The 22050-nt window shown below is 35.4% G+C and overlaps 1 protein-coding gene across 2 annotated transcripts in view; it reads left to right on the forward strand.

The window, feature by feature from the left end:
• CYP2C110 (cytochrome P450 family 2 subfamily C member 110) overlaps window positions 1-22050 on the forward strand; it is a 37038-nt gene that overhangs the window by 10593 nt on the left and 4395 nt on the right. For both annotated transcript variants that reach the window (XM_070224298.1, XM_001502162.4), the window contains exons 6-7: window positions 13003-13144; window positions 15999-16186. In XM_070224298.1, coding sequence (XP_070080399.1) covers window positions 13003-13144; window positions 15999-16186 — 330 coding nt within the window. The remainder of the gene's footprint in view (window positions 1-13002; window positions 13145-15998; window positions 16187-22050) is intronic.

Below are 22050 nucleotides of genomic sequence, written 5' to 3' on the forward strand. Positions count from 1 at the left end.
GTTTACCAAGTAATTGGTAAGCATGAATGCTGGCATGGAAAATTTTGATTTGATCAGGAAGAAATGTGAGATGGGAAAAGAATGGAATTCAGATAATTATTAGGAAAAATTATCCTGCACTTCCTGTAGAGAGATCTGTATGATGAAAACGGAGCTCAAAGACTAGCCTGGAGATTTTTAATTTCTTTAAACTGATGACTTGATGGTAGATTGGGTCATAGAAGTTCAGAGGAGTCTCAAGCAAAATCAAGGTTATCCATCTTATCGTTTACTCAGAGATCTAGGAAGACAATCAGTTAGGCTGTGCCACAGAAGTCAAAGCAGAAGCAATAGGGATGGCTCAGTGGCATAGTTCTTAAGTTTGTGCACTCTGCTTAGGTGGCCTGGGTTCTGTGTGTTTGGATCCCAGGTTTGGACCTACACATTACTCATCAAGCCATGCTGTGGTGGCATCCCATATACAAAACAAGGGAAGATTGGCATAGACATTATTTCAGGGAAAGTCTTCCTCACCAAAAAAAAAAAAAAAACAAAAAACAAAGAAAAAAACAAAAAAGGAGAAGCAATATTTTAGAAGTAACTTAACAGATAAAAAAACTGGAAAATGAAGAATGTTCTCCCTGGGAACATCCTTGGATTTGAGTAGACTTTGTGTCAGGAGTTCTATAGAGAGTGGTTTTAGTAGAGAAGGAAGGATGGGAGTCATATTTCAGGATCTTGTGTAGTAAATTTTAGAGATGAGACCAAACGTCCCCTATGGTAAGTTCAACCAAGATGGGAAAGATTTGAATGGTGAATTTAAATCGTGGAAGAGTCAAGTTGAGAAACTGAGTAAAAAAGCTAATATGTGTCATGGAGACACTTGTGTTGGTACAAGGTACTCATTGATGGGAAGTGAGGTAGACTCCAGAATAATTTGAAAGAAAAGCTAAGTTTAGAGAAGAAACTTCTTTCCCCCGAGGTCACCATTACCTTATTCAACCACTTTGTAGCACTAGCAAGATACGAAAAATCAGTTATTAGGGTAAGATGTGAAATCAAAGATGCTGAAGGAGATGATATTCAAAGTATTACCCATAGAATTTGAGCTAGACCTTCAAATCATGTGTTCTAGATGGAATAAAGTGAGAAGGTAAAATGATTTGAATAAATTGGAAGAGGTAAAAGGCAAATTTTTTAACTCTGTATTCTCTTCTTTTAGAGCAATGACTCATTCTTTTTGGGGTCCTGTTAATTTGAGAATCTGATTTAATATGTGAACACTTTTCCAGAAGAATGCACCTACATGAGTTCAGCATATTTTTACACAATTATTGGGGTTTCCTTGGTGCTGTGAAGCCTCTTCAGTAATCTCAGGTCAGGGAGAGCTCTAAGATCTTTGGTATTTATATTTCAAGTAGCTATTTCCTGAGTACTATATTTAAAAACAATGTTGTTTCTCTGGACTCACAATGTGTTTAAGGTTCTGGTTAACTTATTTTTTGTAAGAGCTGTATTGAGATATCATTCACATATCATAGCACTTACCAATTGGAAATGCACAATCTAATGGTTTTTAGTATATTTCTGGAGTTATGAAACCATCATCATAATCAATTTAAGAACATTTTCATCACTCTAGAAAGAAACTCCATACTCTTTAGCAGTCATCCCCCATTTTGTCCCAAATGTCCCAGCCCTAGGAAACCACCAATCTACTTTCAGTCTCTAGTATCTGCCTATTCTGAATGTTTTGTATAAGTCAAATTTACAATATGTGGTCTTTTCTGACTGGCTTCTTTCACTTAGCATAACTGAAAGCAGAGCTTTCAATTAGCATGTTTTCAATATTTATTATCATTGTAGCATGTATCAGGACTTCATTCCTTTTTATAGATTAATATTCCATTGTATGAGTATACCTTATTTTATTTATTCATTCATCAATTAATGGACATTTCACTTTTTCCATTTTTTGCTGTTATGAATAATGCTTCTATAAACATTCATGCACAAGCTTTTGTGTAGACATATGTTTTTATTTCTTTTGAATATATACCTAGAAGTGGAAATCCTGGGTCAAATCAAAACTTTATTTTTAACCTTTTGAGGAATTGTGGCTGGAACAAAAATCTAAATGGAAGAGCTAAACTTGTAAAAGTCTTAGAACAAAACACAGGCAGAAATGCAGCTGCAGCATGCTCATATTCCCAGTGTATAATGGTTCTAATTTCTCCATGTCCACATCAACACTTATTACCTGTAGTTTTGATTATAGCAATCCTAATGAATGTGAAATGATCTCTCATTTTAGTTTTGCTTTGCATTTTTCCTGGTGGTTAATGATGTTGAGCATCTTTTCGTGGTTTTATTAGCCACTTGAACATACACTTTGGTGTCATATCTCTTCAGATTATTTGCTTGCTTACTCCAAGGTTATTTATTTTTATTGTTAACTTGTAAGGGTTCTTATGTATTCTAGATAGAAATCCCTTATCAGATATTTTGCCAATATTTTATCCATTTTATGGGTTATATTTGGTTTCTTGGTGTTGTCATTTGAAGTGTCAAATTTTTAAATTTTGATGAAGTCCACTTTACCTGTTTTTTCTTTGGTTGCTTGTGGTTTTGGTGTCATATAAAAAAATACCTAATATAAGATCACAAAGACTTATGCCTGTATTTTCTTCTAACAACTGTATAGTTTAAGCTCTGTCATTTAGGCCTACAATCCATTTTAAACTGATTATGTATATGGGAGGAGTTTCAAGATGGTGGCATAGGAAGATCTTGAACTCACTTCCTAACCTAGACACCAAATCTACAACTGCATTTGGAATAATTCCCTCTGAAATGGACCTGAATATTGGATGAACAGAGCCTCCACAACAAATGATAAAAGGACTGAGTCAAGATAAGTACAAGAGGCAGAGTCATGGGCTTGCCAAAGAACAACACCACAACCACAGCAATCCACAATCAGAGAGATCTCAAAAGTATGAAATGTTTCCCTGAGGAGCAAGGGGTTCAAGCTCCACGTCAGTCACCACAATCTTTAGATTCTACATAGGACAAGTTCCCCAAACACTGGGCTTTGAAAATCAATGGGAATTATGTCCAGGGAAATCATAAAACTATAAGAAATGTAAAACTCACTTTTAAAGTGCTGGCATGGAAATTCACTTAACCTGGAAAAAAGTACAAAAACACTAGTTTGAAATGCACAGAACATAGGTAAAAAAGACTCATTTCTGACTTTAAAGCTTTGGCCACAGAGGCACAAATCAGCTGAGACTCCCTTCCAGGGACTGAGACACTAGTAGGAGCCATCTTTGTGATTTCAGTATATCTTTCTAATACCAGCATTGCTGGGTGCCATTTTTCAACTCTCCCTCTAATCTGCTAGTGCAAGTGAGTGCATCCCACTGAAAATCCCACCTGCCAAATCACTGCTGCAGTAAAAGACATGCCTCTCAGACAGGCAAGGAGCCAGTCCTTCCCACAAATGCGTTGTAGCAGTCACTGATGCACCTGGCAGATGGCCATGGGCTATCCCCATCAACCAACATGCCAAAATAGTCACATAGGCACCTAGCAGCAGGCATGGGGCCAACCCCACTTGCCAATGTGCTGGAGCAGATATGGGTGCAACTAGAAGCTGGGTCAGGGGCCTGTCCTGCCTACCAATGCATCACGGTGGTTGCAACTCCACCCTGAAGTGAACTGAGACCAGACCCGTGATCAACATGCCACAGTCAAGGCCCAGACACAACAGGAAGCTCATGCCTTGAATGCCTGGAACAGATGGTCAGGGAAGACTGTGCTTCAGTATCCCATAGGAAATCTATATAAGGACACTCCTTCAAGACTGGGAGAGGTAGGTGATTTAGCTAATATATAGAAAAAAAAACTCAGTGAGTTGGGCAAAGTGAGGAGACAGAGGAATATGTCCCAAACAAAAGAACAAGACAAAACATCAGAAAAAGAACTAAGCAAAATGGAGATAAGCAATCTATCTTATAAAGAGTTCAAAGTAATGGTCATCAGAATGCTCACTGAACTTGGGAGGAGAATGAATGAATACAGTAGGAGCTTCTACATAGAGATAGTAAATATAAGAAAGAACCAGTCAGAGCTGAAAAATAAGATAACTGAAATGAAAAACACACCAGATGGAATCAACAATAGACTAGATGATACAGAAGAATAGATCAGTGACCTTGAAGACAAGGTAGTATAAATTAATCAGAATAGAAAAGAGAAAAAAGGATTAAGAAAAATAAGAATAGTCTAGGAACCTATGGGGCAACATCAAGTATACCAACATTCACATTCTATAATTGGTTCCAAATGAGAACAGAAAGAGAAAGGGGCAGAAAAGCTATTTGAAGAAATAATGGTGAAAAAGTTCTCTAACCTGTGGAAGGAAACAGAAACCCAAGCACAGGAACCACAGAGAGTCCCAAACAAGACAAACCCAAAGAGATCTACACCAAAACAAATTATAATTAAAACATCTAAAGTTAAAAATAATCTTAAAAGCAGCAAGAGAAAAACAAATAGTTACATACAAGGAAACCCCCATAAGACCATCAGCAGGTTTTTCAGCAGAAACTTTACAGGCCAAAATGGAATGGCATGACTTATTGAAAGCACTGAAAGGAAAACCTTACAACCCAGAATACTTTACCTGGCAAGGTTATCATTCAGAATTGAAGGAGAGATAAAGAGTTTCCCAGATAAGCAAAAGCTGAAGGATTCATCACCACTGAATAACCTTACAAGAAATGTTAAAGGGACTTCTTTAAGTGAAGAAGAAAAGACCGTAACTTGAAATAAGAAAATATGTGAAAGAGAAAATCTTGCTGATAAAGGCAAATATAGAGGAAAGGTAATGGGTAAATCACTTATAAAGTTAGTAGGAAGGAGGAAAGACAAAACTGGTAAAATCAATAATAGCTACAATAATTAGTTAATGGACACAAAAAAAGAAAAATATGTACAGTATGACATCAAAAAAGACATGGGGAGAGTAAAAATGTAGAGCTTTTAGGATGAATTTGAACATAAGCTACCTCCACTTTAACATAGACTGCCACATATATAGGTTGTTATATGTGAACCTCATGGTAATCACAAACCAAAAACCTATAATGGATACACAAAACCAAAGAGAAAGAACTCCAAATAAAACTAAAGGAACTAAAGAAGGTCATCGACCCACAAGAGAAAAGAGCAAGAGAAGAAGAAAGGAATAGAGAAGAACTACAAAAACAACCAGAAAACAATTAGCAAAATGTCAGTAAGCACATACCTATCAATAATCATGTTAAACGTAAATGGACTAAATGTTCCAATCAAAAGACATAGGGTGGCTGAATGGATAAAAGAACAAGACTCATCTATATGCTACCTACAAGAGACTCACTTCCAATCTAAGAACACACAGATGAAAAGTGAAGGGATGGAAAAAAGATACTTCATTCAAATGGAAATGATAGGAAAGCAAGGATAGCAATATTTATATAAGAAAAAATAGAATTTAAAACAGAGACTGTAACAAAAGACAAAGAAGGGCATGCCATGATAAGAAAGGAGTCAATCTAACAAGAGAATATAACATTTATAAACAGTTATGCATTCAAAGTAGGAGCACCTAAAAATGTAAAGCAAACAGCCAACATAAGATAGAAATTGACACTAATACAATAATACTAGAGGATTTTAATACCATACTTACATCAACAGATAGATGATTGAGATACAAAATCAATGAAGAAATGGTGACTTTAAATGACACATTAGACTTAACAGATGGATTTAACAGGTCTGTACAGAATATTCCATCCCAAAACTGCACATACATACTTTTTCCAAGTGCACATGGAACATTCTCCACGTTAGACCACATGTTTGGCTACAAAACAAGTCTCAAGAAATTTAAGAAAATTAAAATTACATCAAGCATCTTTTCTGTCACAATGGTATGAAACAAGACATCAATTACAAGAAGAAAACTGGAAAACATACAACATGTGAAGACTAAACAACATGTTACTGAACTACCAATAGGTCAAAGAAGAAATTAAAAAATACATTAAGACAAATGAAAATGGAAACAAACCTTTCCAAAATTTAGAAGATGCAACAAAAGTAGTTCTAAGAGGGATATTTTTAGTGATACAGGACTACCTGAAGAAACAAGAAAAATCTCAATCTAACCTTACACCTAAAGGAACAAGAATAAGAACAAACAAAGCCCAAAGTTAGTAGAAGGAAGAAAATAATAAAGATCTGAGTGAAAATAAATAAAATAGAGACTAAGAAAACAATAGAAAAGATCAATGAAACTAAGAGCTGACTGTTTGAAAAAATAAAGTTGATAAACTTTTAGCTAAACTCATCAAGAAAAGAAGAGAGGCCCTACATTAGTAAAAAGCAAACGAAAGGGGAGAAGTTACAACTGATACCACAGGAAAACAAAGGATCATAAGACACTACTATTTGACAATTATATGCCAACAAATTGGACAGCCTGGAAGAAGTGGATAAATTCCGAGAAACATGCAATCTCCCAAAACAAAATCAGGAAGAAATAGAAAATCTGAACAGAGTGATTATTAGCAATGAAATTGAATCAAAAAGTTCCCAACAAATAAAAGTCTAGGCCCAGATTGCTTCACAGGTGAATTCCACCATACATTTCAAGAGGATTTAATACCTATCCTTCTCAAATTATTCCAAAAAATTGAAGAAGCAATACTTCCAAATACATGTTTTTGTTGAGTTCGTGATAGTTTACATCATTGTGAAATTTCAATTGTACATTGTTTCTTGTCCATCACCATAAAAGTGCCCCCATCACTCCTTGTCCCCACCCCCCAACCCCCTCCCTTGGTAATCAATGAACTGTTCTCTTTGCCCATGTGTTTAGCTACCACATATGAGTGAAATCATATGATGTTTGTCTTTCTCATTATGGCTTATTTTGCTTAACGCAATACCCTCCAGGTCTATCCATGTTATTACAAATGGGATTATTTTTGTCTTTTTTATGGCTGAATAATATTCCATTGTGTGTGTGTGTGTGTGTGTGTGTGTATACCGCATCTTTATCCCATCATCAGTTGATGGGCATTTGGATTGCTTCCATGTCTTGGCTAATGTGAATAGTGCTGCAATAAACATAGAGGTACATAGGTTACTTTGGATTGTTGATTTCAAGTTGTTTGGATAGATATCCAGTAGCGGGATAGCTGGATCATATGGTATTTCTATTTTTAGATTTTCAGGAATCTCCATACTGTTTTCCATAGTGGCTGCACCAGTTTGCATTCCCACCAGCAGTGTATGAGGGTTCACTTTTCTCCACACCTTTCCAACATTTGTTATTTTTAGTCTTAGTGATTATAGCCATTTTAACAGGTGTAAGGTGGTATCTTAGTGTATTTTTATTTGCATTTCCCTGATGATTAGTGATGTTAAACATCTTTTTATGTCCTTATTGGCCATCTGTATATCTTCATGGGAAAACTGTCTGCTCATATCCTCTGCCCGTTTTTTGATCAGGCTGTTTGGTTTTTTTGTTGCTCAGTTGTGTGAGTTCTTTATATATTATGGAGATTAACCCCCTGTTGGAAGTATGATTTGCAAATATTTTCTCCCAATTGGTGGGTTGTCTTTTTGTTTTGATCTTAGTTTCCTTTGCCTTGCAGAAGCTGTTTAGTCTGATGAAGTCCCACTTGTTTATTTTTTCTTTTGTTTCCCTTGTCTGAGAAGACATGGCATTTGAAAAGATCCTTTTAAATTCAATGTCAAAGAGTGTACTATCTATAATTTCTTCCAGAATCTTTGTGGTTTCAGGTTTTATCTTTAAGTCTTTGATCCGTTTGGAGTTTATTTTTGTGTATGGCATGAGATAATGGTCTACTTTGATTCGTTTGCAAGTGGTTATCCAGATTTCCCAGAACCATTTATTGAAGAGACTATCTTTTCTCCATTGTATGTTAAATATATTTTACAAACCAGTATTACACTGATACCAATACCAGACAAAACACTATTAAAAAATAAAAGAAAATTAAAAGCCAATATCCTTGACGAATATGGATGTAAAAATCCTCAACAAAATTTTGGAATATCGAATTCAACAATAATTAATTGATAATTGACAATTAAAATGAACATACACTATAGTCAATTGGGATTCATTCCAAGAATGCAAGGAGGGTTCAACATCTGCAAATCAATCAATGTGATACACCACATTAACAAAATGAAGGACAAAATGCTTATGATCATCTCAAAGGATTCAGAAAATGCATTTTGCAAAATTCAGCATACATTTATGATAAAGGCTTTCAACAACATGGGTATAAAGAAAACATACTTAACATAATTAAGGCTCTATATGACAAACCCACAGCAAATATTGTACTCAACAATGAAAAGCTGAAAGTCTTTCCTGTAAGTCCTGTAAGATCAAGAACAAGAGAAAGATGCCAACTCATGTCACTTTTATTCTACATAGTTTTACAAGTCCTGGCCAGAGCATTTTTGCAAGGAAAAGAAATAAGAGGAATTTATTTTGTAAAGTAAAAAGTAAGGCTGTCACTATTTGCATATGACATGATACCATATAAAGAAAACCCTAAGAAATCAGCCAAAAAACTATTAGAACTAAGAAATTAATTCAGTAAACTTGCAGGACATAAAAATAACATACAGAAATCGGTTGCATTTTATACAATAATAGCAAACTGTCAGAAGGAAAAATTAAGAAAAGAATCCCATTTACAATTGCAACAAAAAGAATAAAAGACCTAGAAACAAATTTAACTAAAGAAGTGAAAGAACTGTACTTTTAAAACTACAAGACATTGATGAAAGAAATTGAAGATGACACAAATAAATAGAAAGATTTACCATGTTCATGGATTGGAAGAATGAAGATTGTTAAAATGTTCATACTACCCAAAGCAATTTACAGATTTAGTGCAATCACTGTCAAAATACCAATGGCATTTTTCACAGTAATAGAACAAATAATTCTAAAATTTATATGGAACCACAAGAGACCCTGAACAGCAGAGGCAATTCTGAGAAACAATAACAAACCTGGAGTTATCACACTACTTTATTTCAAAATATGCTACAAAGCTATAGCAATCAAACAGTATGGTACTGGAAAAAAATCAGACACATAGATCAACGACACAGAATAGAGAACCTAAAAATAAATCCACACATGTATAATCAACTAATCTTTGACAAAGGAGGCAAGAATATATGATTGGCAAAAGACAGTCTCTTCAATAAATGGTGTTGTGAAAACTGGGTAGCCACATACAAATAATGAAACAATCTTACACCATCTACAAAAATGAAATGAATTAAAGACCCAGATGGCCTATAATTATGTCTCATTATTTTTTCTTGAGCCTGTGCCCCTGACTGTGAACTTCACCAGAACTTCTCAGTTTTTCTTCTCTCTCCTTAGGTGGAATAGAATGGATAGATGAGACTGGGATTGTGTATTTCTTTTCTCTCTTGTGGAAGCCTATAGCCAGCTGGAGTTGGGTATTCCCTCTCCCAAAGTATAATAGGCTCTGATAAAACCCAAGCAGATGAGGCTGTGGTGAAGCAGTTTATTCTGAAAGCAGACCTTGTGAAGAACAACAGAATGCTCTGGCATATTTCAAAATGGTTCCTTTTCTCTTCTTGCCAGAAATGAGAGGATACTTTTCCCTACTATACTTTTAGAGTTCCTGAAAGTAAAACTGACAGAAATGTGGGTCCTTATATGATTGGGTTCCCCCGGAGTTTTTAACTCTCAGACTTGTCCACACTAAACCTCCAGCAATTTGTAATTGCAGTTTAGGTTTTGCAGTTTAGGTTTTCCTACCCTTGTGCTGGTTCCCACAGAGGTTTTGGCTCATGGGTTTCTGTTCTGCTAAGTCATGGTTCTTTGTATCTTCTTGTCTGTCCCTCCAATTTTGGAAGCAGTGGTTTTCCCTCTGATTTCGCTTATCTGATGGATCTAAAAAGAGTTGTTTATTTCCCAGTTTGTACAGATTTTTATTTGTTGTTAGGATGGAGTGGCAATTTCTAAGCTCCTTACATGCCAGGACAGAAATTGGAATCTTATTAATATTTTTGATGATCCTTTGACATGATAAGTCATTTTTCTGTTGCTGCCTTAAATATATTTTTCCCTCTGTCTTCCGGCCTCCACTGTTTCTGATGAGAAATCAGCTCTTATGGTTTTTATGATCTTTTGTACATGATAAGAAAATTTCTCTTTCTGCTTTCAGAATGCTTTGTGCATGTTGTTATTTCTCATGGTATCTCTTAATCTCTGTTCATTATTCTTCATTCTTTTGTCTTTATGCTATTCCAACTGGGTAATTCCAGTTTCACTGTCTTTACGTTTGTTGTTTCTTTCTTCTACCTGCTTAAATCAGCTGTTGAACCATTCTAGTGAATTTTTAAAAGTTGTTCAGCTATTATACATTTTATCTCTAGAATTTATATATGTATTTATATTTATATTTTCTATCTCTTTATTCACATATTCTACTTGCTCATTAACATTCTCCTAGTTTCCTTTAGCTCCTCTCCCATGGTTTCTCTCAGCTCTTTGAGCATATTTAAGACATTTAATTTAAGGTTTTTATCCAGTAAATCCAATATACAGGCTTCCTCAGGGATGATTTCTATTTTTTTCCCAGTTACTGGGGCATACTTGCCTATTTCTTTGAATGCCTTGTGATTTTGGTTGAGAACAGAGCATTTGCAATATTGTAATATGGTAACTTTGGAAATGAGATTCTTTCTGCTCCCAGGGATTGCTGTTACTTGATGAAGTCTTCGGTAATCTATTTCTTTAGTGATTTTTCTAAACAGTTTTTCTCATCTTATGTGGTCACTGAAGTCTCTGATCTGTGAGTTCCACAGTCAGTGACCTGGCAGAGATTTTCTTAAATGCCTGAATCTAATACAAATAGAAAACAAATTCTCTCCATTTAAATTATCTTAGCCAATGTCACAGAGGCAGTTTGTTCAACCTGTGGGAATTTGTACAATGGCCAGCCTCTGTGCTGGCCCCTCAGTGATCAAAAGCAAGCAATCAACACATACTCCTGATTTTTGTAAGACAAGGTCCTTATTGTCCACACTAGGACTAGCAACCTGCAACAGTTTTGTGGGCCACTGTCCTCAGGGCTGCCTGCAGGGGAGCTGGTGTGTGAAGAATAGTAGTTGGTATGCCAGATACTGAAATTTATCAACTTCATTCTGATCAAGCACTCTCATGCATTCTGTAAGTGTTCAACTAGACTCCAGATTCCCAAAATAGTTTTTTCAGACAGTTCATACAAGGTCCATGGTTGGTTCGGTGGAAGGAACAATTCTTGGTGCTTACTACTCTGCCATCTTTGTGGCATTACTCTAGTAAATCCAACTTAACAATAATAAGTGTTTTGATTCATGACATGGAATTTGTTTCTATTATTTAGGTCTTCTCTGATTTCTTTCAACATTGCTTTATATATTCTAGCTTACTTTTGATTGGATATGTGCACATAGCCATTAAATACCCAAATTCACATCAACAGATAAAACATTAATATTGGTTTATGAGTACTCTGCTCTTCTTACTGATTTTAATGTAGTTTAGATTTGACAAGCTTAGAAAAGTGTGGAAAGCCAATGTTAATAAGGGAGGTGACTGTCTATGTCTAGGAAGTACACCTGTTCAGAAGGTTAAGTCTTTCTTACTGATGTTGATTACATAATATTAGACATTCCACAGGTCACCTGGAGATTATAAGCACAACATCAAATTAATGCTGACCTAGGGTCTGATTAGAATATATATAAGAGAGAGAGGGAGACAGAGAGATAGATTTTTTGACCGTCTAGTCAAAATTTAAAATTAACCCTTTGTTGTCAGTTCTGTGTCACATAATCCCATTAGTCCTAAACCAAACTTAGTTGTCCTTATCAGGTGCTTTCCCTCTTCCAAAAACCAGTTAATGAGAACTCCATTTAGTCAGTTCCTTGTCCTGCTCTACCTTTACCCTCAATTTCATCTCTTCTGAGAAATTAATGCCCAAACTCTCTGTCTTCATGTTTGTGGTGTTCCTTGTATTTTTAATTCCTATGCATTCCTGCACCTATTTCCTGGAACAAATTGCCTATCACCTCACAGATGAAATATAATGGTGGTCAGCCCCTTCTTGTCTTTGTGAATCCGTTCTCTTTGCCTATAATCTGCCTTAAGATGTGCTGCCATATTAGCTTTGGCACAATTTCAACTTCATAATGAGTCTGTAGGTAATACTGAGTCCAATTAAATTCTTAACAGAGAAGAGAATTGCATACTTTTGATTTATTCTTATTACATCTTCCATGGTATGGCCTTAATTGAGCCATTTATCTCAAATAATATTATGTTTGTTTGCAAATAAGAGAAAATTCAACTAATAATGTCTTAAACAAATAGCTTGTTTATTTATCTTACCTAAAAGGAGTCTTGTGGTCAGCCAGTATAAGGTTAGTGCAGTAGCCCTGAAACATCACAGACTCAGACACTTTACATTTTCCTTCGCCATACTTAGTATACAGGCCTTCATCTTTATGCTTAAATACTGCTGTAGCAAGATGTTGTCTACCTCACCTCCACTTTCACATCTGTATTTTGAGTAAGAAGCAGGAAAGAGAAGTGGCTCCTCCAGGCTTTTGCATAATCTCACTCACAAGAAACATATATTACCTGGCTGACCAACTGCAAAAAGGATGGTGAATATAATTTTTAGGCAAGAAAGCAGCAAGGGGGTAAGAAATGAAGACTGGCTCTACTATTCTGCAGTCTATGATACCATACAGCAGCTTTTTATAATACTTCACTATTCAGCTTCAATCATGGCTTGATTTTATAACAATCTAAGTTATTTTATATTCATTGTAAATAAATATGCTGGCAAACTAATTTGTCAAATAATTGTACTAAATCATTCCTAGGAAAAGCACAATCTACATTCTGAGTTTACTATTGAAAATTTGTTATACACTGCAAGTGATTTATTTGCTGCTGGGATACATACAACAGCAACCACCTTGAGATATGGACTCCTGCTTCTAATAAAGCACCCAGAGGTAACAGGTATGGCTACACGTGATGAACAGGGAGAACTTCAGAATAGAAATCTGGCAAGGCACTGTTAGTGTCCTCTATCTTATTTCTCTTAGAGAAGCTTCATTATTGAAATTTCTATGCAACTTTTTGTAATTTGTCCAAATTGAATGAAGAGACAAAAATGACGCAACTTTGCACAACAGAGGATGGTGACTGAGAGAAGTGAAGGACAGTGTAGGTAGTAGGAAATCAATAAAGTTTTGGTGAACTGCCTGGATTCCATTGGCGGGGGGTGATTTGTGTCAGGCAACAGCCATCATGAATTGGCCTAACATTACATATTAGTTTTCTTAAGAAGAGGCCACTTTGAATGGTAGATATGTTCTTGAAGAACTCTTTCCTTATTCTGAAAATACAGTGTTCTGATGCTTGGGTAGGGAAGATGGAATCTCTTTTTATAGAAGCATAAGTGGAAATTCTAGAAATCGATTGAACTTGGGAAAATTTGTACAGTCTGAAAATATTCTAAAAGTTTAGATAAATAAGAAAAGTGTTATTATTTAGGGAGAAGGCACACCCAAAGGAATTTTTTTATTTCAGAAGTCTGTTTCCAGGAAACTGGGCTTGACAAAATAAGAATTTTAGGGAGCAAATAATTTTATCTTTTATGAACAATGTTATTTTACAAATTTACCTCAAAGGAGTTCTAGTCGTGCATAGTAGACTAGAAGCATCCATTATCTTTTCTTGTGTCAGGATCTCATTGAAATGATTATAAACTAGTTACAAATGAGAATTAATTAGTCCATTGAAGGTGGAGAAGAGGAGTACAAAAGCAGCCAACAAGTCTTCAACGAATTTCTGAAACACAGAGAGCAGAAGGGAGGATGATTACTCCAGCAGAGATGATGAAATGGTAACTTAAATGTCAGAAGAAGATTTATCAACAGGGAAAACCTAATTTTTGTCCCTAAAATCCCCAAAATTTTCACTATTTGGAAATACCAAGTGTCTAATAAATTAGGGGAGAATGAGCCAGAAGGTAAGAGGCTTCCCTCTACAATGTGAACAGGTTTGTACAATTGTACAGGTTCTCTCTACAATTTTTTTGAGCAAGTAATTGTTTTCCTCTCACAGGAAAGAGAGACTTTCCAAAGGAAAGACCTACATTTTCTACCATTGAGATAGAACATTTTCTCCAAGTGTTCAGCAGAGTAAACAAAATAAATCATTGGGCCAGCCTGGTGGCACAGTGGTTAAGTGTAAACATGTTGCTTTGGTGGCCCAGGGTTCACTGGTTCAGATCCCGGGTGCAGACATGGCACCGCGTGGCAAGCCACGCTGTGGTAGGCGTCCCACATATAAAGTAGAGGAGGATGGGCACGGATGTTAGCTCAGGGCCAGTCTTCCTCAGAAAAAAAAGAGGAAGATTGGCAGATGTTAGCTGAGGGCTAATCTTCCTCAGAAAAAAAAAAAAAGTTTCAAAAAGAAATAAATCATGAATCCCAAGAGACAGGGTCATGAAATTTCAGAACATCAGTGAAAAGTTAAAATCATGAAAATTTTCAGAGATAAATCAGGTTCTCTATATATAAATGATTAGGAATCTGAATGGTATCAGAATTCTCAAGTGCAACTATCATCTTGTGTGTTAATAGAAAAGGATAATTTCAGATGCGCATGTTTGCCAAAAATTTAACTCCCTTTTTCCACTTTCTCAGAAAGATGCTGGAAGATATGCTCTGTCTAAATATTAGAAACCAAGTCTGTCATAGTCATGGGCTCCAGGAATCAGAAGACCTCATGTAGGAGGATGGAATTTTCAGGGAGGGTACTCAGGCCCAGACCTGGGAAACAACCAGTTTACATTGTACTAGATAGACAAGAAGGTGTGAGAGAAGTTAAGTTAATAAAAGCGAAGTGACTGATAATGTGAGGTTTGAGTATTTGGAAAATCATTACTAGGAGTTTAAAACCTCTGCCTGAACATTTGAAAATAATTCTAAATAGTCAACTAGAAATTTAGGAATTGATATAAATTGTTCAAAGATAAGTTTAAAAATATGTAGAATGAATAATAATCATGATTATCTTACCAGTGAAGAATATTTATGTGGCTATAGTGGTGTAAACAATGCACATTGATATAATCAAAATTATGATCAAAATATATAGACAAGAGTGGATTGAAGGGAATTGTGTGTCTGTGTGTGTTTGTGTGTGTGTGTGTATCTCTTCATGTGTATTTTGCATGGACTGGAAGTAGAGATGTATATCCTCATCTCTCATACCAGGACTTCATTAAATATTGCCTAAAATTAGATAAATGAATAAATAGAGGCAGAAATGGAGTCATTATTTAGAAATACGTATATGAATTTGAGAAGAAACTGTAAGAATGATTTAAAGAGGCTGAACCTGGGGAGTTGGAGGTTGAAGGGGGTACCACTGCAAGTTGCATACACACACATGCAAGCAGGCATACACAAAGAAATACATATATGTAGATCAATTAGTAGAATTTAATGTATTATTTTGACATAAATTAACATTTATTTCTATTTTTCCTTATGTAGTGACAGTAATTTCTTGAGTTAATTATGTGATAAGTGTTCATATTTTGAAAAATTTAATCATTTCTGTTTGTATTAATTATACTTCATGGTATTATATAGGTATGTAGAGATATATATAATACCTAGATTGTAGGAGAGTTATATGTTTCTATATTATAACAATTCTCTATGTCTAGTTGCACTTCTGGACATATATGTTTATAATGATGTTCGGACACCTTCGTAATTCTTAATGTAACACTGAATTGCTGTGGCAAGTGTGTCATTTTACTCCTTTTCCATCAGTCTTCCTTGTATCTTATCAGCTAAAGTCCAGGAAGAGATTGACCGTGTGATTGGCAGACACCGAAGCCCCTGCATGCAGGACAGGAGCCACATGCCCTACATGGATGCTGTGGTGCATGAGATACAGAGATACATTGACCTCGTTCCCACCAACTTGCCTCATGCAGTGACACGTGATGTAAAGTTCAGAAACTACCTCATCCCCAAGGTAAGATTTCTTTCTCTTATATTGACCTCACTGCTCCTGAAGTTCCCATAGCCACAACATGGTTCCACTCTTCTACCAATACAAGGTGAGAGAAACGCAAAAATCATACATTTGGCAGGTTGAAGGACTTTGTGTTGTATCCACTGGGCTATAAAGCTTTATAACAGGTCTTGGTAGCTGGCAGTGTAAGTCTTCCAAATTTCTTCTGCTTCTTCATTATTCTTTTGCTTACTCTTAGCTGTTTACGTTTCCAAATACATTTTAGTTTCAGTTTGCGAATTTCGCAAAACACTTTCCTGGGATTTTATCAGGGTGACATTAAATCTACAGATCAGTTTGAAAAGAATTGGCATCTTGAAAATAATTGACATGTTGAATCTTTCAATTCATGAATATGGCATGTGCTTCCAACTTATTTGAGCTTTCTTATTTTTTTCAATAATGTTTCCTTTTCAGTGCAACAGCTTGCACATCTTCTGTTAGTTTTTTTCCCAGGAATTAACATTTTTGACACTATTATCAATTCTATAATTTTAAAAAATGCATTTTCTATTTCTTCACATCTAGTATACAGAAATGTAATAAATTTTATTGTTTTGATGACCTTTCCTGTAATAACCTTGCTAAATTGACTAATCACTGCTAAGAATTTGTGTGTAGATTCATCTGGAATTTCTATGTACACAATCCTGCTGGCTGGGTTAGTACTTTTTTAATTGCGGTATAATTGACATACAACATTATATGAGGTTCAGGTGTACAACATAATGATTCAATACTTGTATACACTGTAAAACCATCACCACAATAAATCTAGTTACCAACTGTCACCATAAAAAGTTAACAAATTTTTTTTCCTGTGATGAGAGTTTTAAGATTTACTCTTTTAGCAATTTTCAAATATGCAATTCAATATTATTGACTATAGTCACCATGCTGTGTATTTTATCCACACGAGTTATTTATTATATAACTGGAAGTTTGTACCTTTTGACCCCCTTCACCCATCTCACCCACCCCACAGGCCCCCTCCCCTTTGGCAACCACCAATCTGTTCTCTGTATCTATGAGTTTTGTTTGCTCATTGGTTTTGTTTCATTTCATATTTTCTAGTACTCATGATTTTAATTCCTTTTTATTGAATTACTACATTGGCTAGAATTTCCAGGATAGTGTCCAAAAAGTGGTGCTCGTGGACCTCCTTATTTCAATTTTGAATTCCAGGAGGTGGTGGAGGTTTAACACTGCACGATAGATAATAACGTATTATATACATTGTGGTAGATATTCTGTATATAATAAGAAACTTCACTTCTCTCATTTTTGCATGACATTTTGTCCTGAATGTGTGTACAATTCTGTCAGATGGACTCTGTGTCTATTGATATATTCTGTATTTTGGCCTCCCTTTCTCCACTACATATGCATATTCTAACTATAAGCACATAGCTTGATTTAATCTGCTATATTTTGTTCTGGACTTTTATATTTATATTCATAAGACAGATTAGCCTGCAATTTTGCTTTCTCAAAATTTCCTTCTGAGATTTCTGATATGAAAGTAATGCTGGCCTCAAAAAATGAGGTGGGAAATATTACCTAGTTTGAGTCTGTTTTTATTGCCGTCTCCTCTCACTTTTCTTTTTCTAGCCACTAGTTGCATCCTTGGAATGCCTAATAAATTTTGGTTGAATACAAAATACCATATAGGAAAAAATGGAGTGTTTCAAGGATGTTTATCTTCTTCTAGAAAGAGCTCTTCTCTCCTTCACTAAGCAGTCAAAATGATGTAATGCTTCCGGCTCTGATTCAGAATTGAAAATGAAGACAGTCTAAAATCGACTATGGGTGTCAGCTGACTTCTCTGAGGTTGTCTCCTCTCTGGAATTTTGAGGACACTTTTCATCTTAACAGCTTTCCAATGCCTTCTAACACGTGGTTTTTATATTTATCCAGACTTTATAGTTGCTGCGCTGCAAGCTACTTCATTCCACTTGAAGCTAGAACATATTACTAATAAAATGAAAAATAACATAACTAAAAATTCTATTTCCATGAGGGAAAAAGAGCTGTAAATTTGGTAAGGTTGCAATTACTATCACTATCTTCTGGGGAAGAGGGACTTGAGGACTTTACCAGGAAGTAGTGGGGCTTGCCCTGAGGGTCACAGATCTGATGCAAAGGTTAGGACTTCAACTCCAGTGTTTTATCAACCAACAACAACAACAACAAAAAACGCTACCAGGCAAAGGCTTTTCTTTTTTAATATTGGAACATGAGGGTAAAAATTAATAAAGTTTGTTTCTCCTCCTATTACTAACGAAATGAGAAATAGACTCAGGAATCAGATAAGGATTGCCAGCCTCCCCCATCTACTGTAATATTTGTGGACCTGCTTGAGGGGAGCATCGCATCTGCTGAGCACACCCATCAATTTCTCTGCGGAGCAGATCACCTTGTGCCTGGTGGCTTTTGAGCCTGCACAGCCGAGAGCCCAAAGGAATGACCCATTCCATTCTGCATGGGGCAGCCCAGTATAAAAATATGTAACGCTGAGAATCTGATTCTATCTACCCTCTTTCTAATCAGATAAATGATTTCTTCTACCATGGAATGGAGTTACTGAACTAAGTAGAGATAATGGTCTAAGACAGGAGTTGGAAAACATTTTCTGTAGTGGGCTAGATAGTAAATATCAGGGCATTGGGTCTCTGTCGCCACTACTTAACTCTGCCATTGTAACACAAAAGCAGTCATAGATTGTACATAAACGAAATAAGATTATGTGTTCCAATATTTATGGACAGTGATACTTAAATTTCTTGTAATATTTACCTGTCACAAAATATTGTTCCTTTCTTAATTTTTTTCAATTTTAAAATTCTTGGTTAATGGGCTGTACAAACACAAGTGGCAGGCTGGATTTGAATGGGCTGTGCTTTACTGACAACTTGCCTAAGACAGCCCTGTCCAACAGAACTTTCTGCAGTGATGGAAATGTTCTATATCTGTGCTATCCAATACAGTAGCCAGTAATCACATATACCTATTGAGGCCTGTAACGTGATTAATGCAATTGAGGAGCTAAATTTTTAATTTTATTGACTTTTAATTAATTTAACATAAATGTTAAGAACAGTGTGTAGCATGTAGCTTCAGCATTGGGTAGCATGGATCTAAAATTTTTTCCTAATACCAAGTTAGACATCCTTCATCCTCAACTTTGCAATACTGAAAGTCCTGAAAATACAAATAAAATGTAAGTTTGGTGCGATATCACTGGGTAGTCAAAACCTGGCTTGAATTGAAGTGAACTATTTATATGCTTACTTATCACACTTTGTGTAAATATTCATATTTTGCTTAAAAAGTATGAATATGTTTAATTATATGGTATTAATCTACAATCTTTTGGGAGTATTGTAAATTATACAGTGTATACATCATAATCCTTTGTAAAATGTCAAACAATTCCAAAATTTGAAATACATTAGGATCCATCAGTTTTACTTCCAGGATTGTGTATTTATACCTTGAGGGAAGACAAATGTTCAAATTTAATGGGCTGAAGCAGAAAAATAGGAAGAAGATAAAATTATCTGCCTAGAGGTAATTTTATGATGGATGATGAAGCATTTTGGGGGAAGGATAACTTCCCCTGAGTTGTAGAAAGTCCACTTGTATTTCATGTGCCAAACTTATACCTCTTTCATTTTTTTTTCTTTTTTTTTTTTTTTGAGGAAGATTAGCCCTGAGCAAACATCTGCCACCAATCCTCCTCTTTTTGCTTAGGAAGACTGTTCCTGAGCTAACATCCGTGCCCATCTTCCTCTACTTTATATGTGGGATGCTTACCACAGCATGTTTGCCAGGCAGTGCCATGTCCACACCCGGGATCTGAACCGGCAAACCCTAGGCTGCGGAAGCAGAATGTGCAAACTTAACCACTGCACCACCAGGCCGGCCCCCCTCCTTAATTTTTTAAGTTCTTATTTCTCAGCCAGGAAAATGCATGATCAGAATTATTATTTTTTTCTTTTTGGTGAGGAAGATTGGCCCTGAGCTAACATCTGTGTCAATCTTCTGCTATTTTGCATGTGGGACGCCTCCACAGTATGGGTTGATGAGCAGTGTGTAGGTCTGCACCTCGGATCCAAACCCCTGAACCCTGGGACATTGAAGTGGGGCACACGAACCTAACCACTATACCACTGGGCTGGCCCTGAGAATCACTGTTATTTTTGCATGTAACAACAGTTCCTTCCCTTTTATTGCTGAGTTGTATTCTGTTATGTGGAATACCACAAATTGATGATCCATTCACCAGTAGTGGATATTTTAGTTGTGTCAGTTTTTTGGCTAGCTGAATAAAAGTACTATGTTCATCTGAATACTTATCATTCACATAGTATGAACATTGACATGCAGATATTTGTATGTACATATATTATCATTTCTTTTGGGTAAATCCCAAAAAGTGGAATTGTTGCATAAGTGTTTAAATTTATACAAAACTGATAAACTGTTTTCTATTGTGGTTTTGCCATTTTACATTCCCACCAGCAATGTATGAGCATTCCACTTGCTCAACATATACTCTATCACTTGCCGTGGATAGTCTTTGTAAATTTTAGCTACTGTAGTGGTTGTGTAGTGATATCACATTTTGCTTTAACATCCCATTCCTTGATGAGTAATAATGTACAGCTTCTTTTCATGTCCTTATTGGCCATCTTGTATCTTCTTTGTTAAAGTGTCTGCTCAAATTATATGCCTATTTTCTATGGTATTGATTTTTTGTTGTTGTTGAATTGTTGTAACTCCTTATATATTCTGAATATGAGTCCTTTATCAGACATGTGCTTTAAAATGTTTACTCCCAGTCTGTGGCTTTTTCTTCTTTCAGTCTCTTAAGATCATCCTTCAAGGAGTAGAAGTTTTTACTTTTAATGGAGTCCAACTAATCAATTATTTCTTTGATTATTCTTGCTTTTGTGTGCTATCTAAAAAATACTTGCCAGCAAAAATTCTCAAATACTTACCCCTATCATTTTCTAGAAATTTTATACTTTTAATTGGTGTATTTAGATCAGTGATCCATTTCAAGTTAATTTTTACTTAAATTATAAGGTTATAGTCATGCATCATTTCCTTTTTTAGTAAATGTCCAATTGTTCTAGCACTATTCATGGAAAATATATTTACTATTGAAACTTCAAGAAGCATTTTCACATAGTAATTGTGTGAAAACATAGAAGGGAAAACTTAAAATCAAAGTTATAGACTTTATATATGATAAACTCAGGGGATGGAATTTTGCCCAAGTTTATATTTAAAAAAATTAAAACTATATAAAATTTTAAAAGATATGTGTACATATATATGTGTTATATATATGAAAGTGCATATATGTCTACTTTTATGTCTAGATGTCTATCTATCCCATTTAACGCCTCAATACTTCAGTATTTATCTCTTAAAAAGAACTTTCTCCTACATAACAAAAATATCATTCACATTCAAGGAATTATTATTGGTTATAATATTATCTATTACACAGCCTATATTTAAAGTTTCCCAGTTTTAAAAAAAAGTTCTTTATACTTTTTGTTCTTTTCAAATATAGTTTTCTGTCAAGGAAGAATCATATAATTTGATTTTCTTATCTCTTTAGTTCCCTGTAATCAAGAATGGTTCTCTTTCCTTTGTTTGTTACTTCCCTTTCAATACAATGACATTTTTGAAGAGTCCGGGCCAGTTGTCATATAAAATGTTCCTCAGTCTAGTTCTGTGTGATTGTCTTCTAGAGATTATATTCCAGTTATGATTTTGGCAAGAAAACTACATAGTTAGTGCATACGTCC

This window comes from Equus caballus, chromosome 1, assembly GCF_041296265.1.
Source record: "Equus caballus isolate H_3958 breed thoroughbred chromosome 1, TB-T2T, whole genome shotgun sequence".
In the NCBI taxonomy this organism is placed as follows: Eukaryota; Metazoa; Chordata; class Mammalia; order Perissodactyla; family Equidae; genus Equus; species Equus caballus.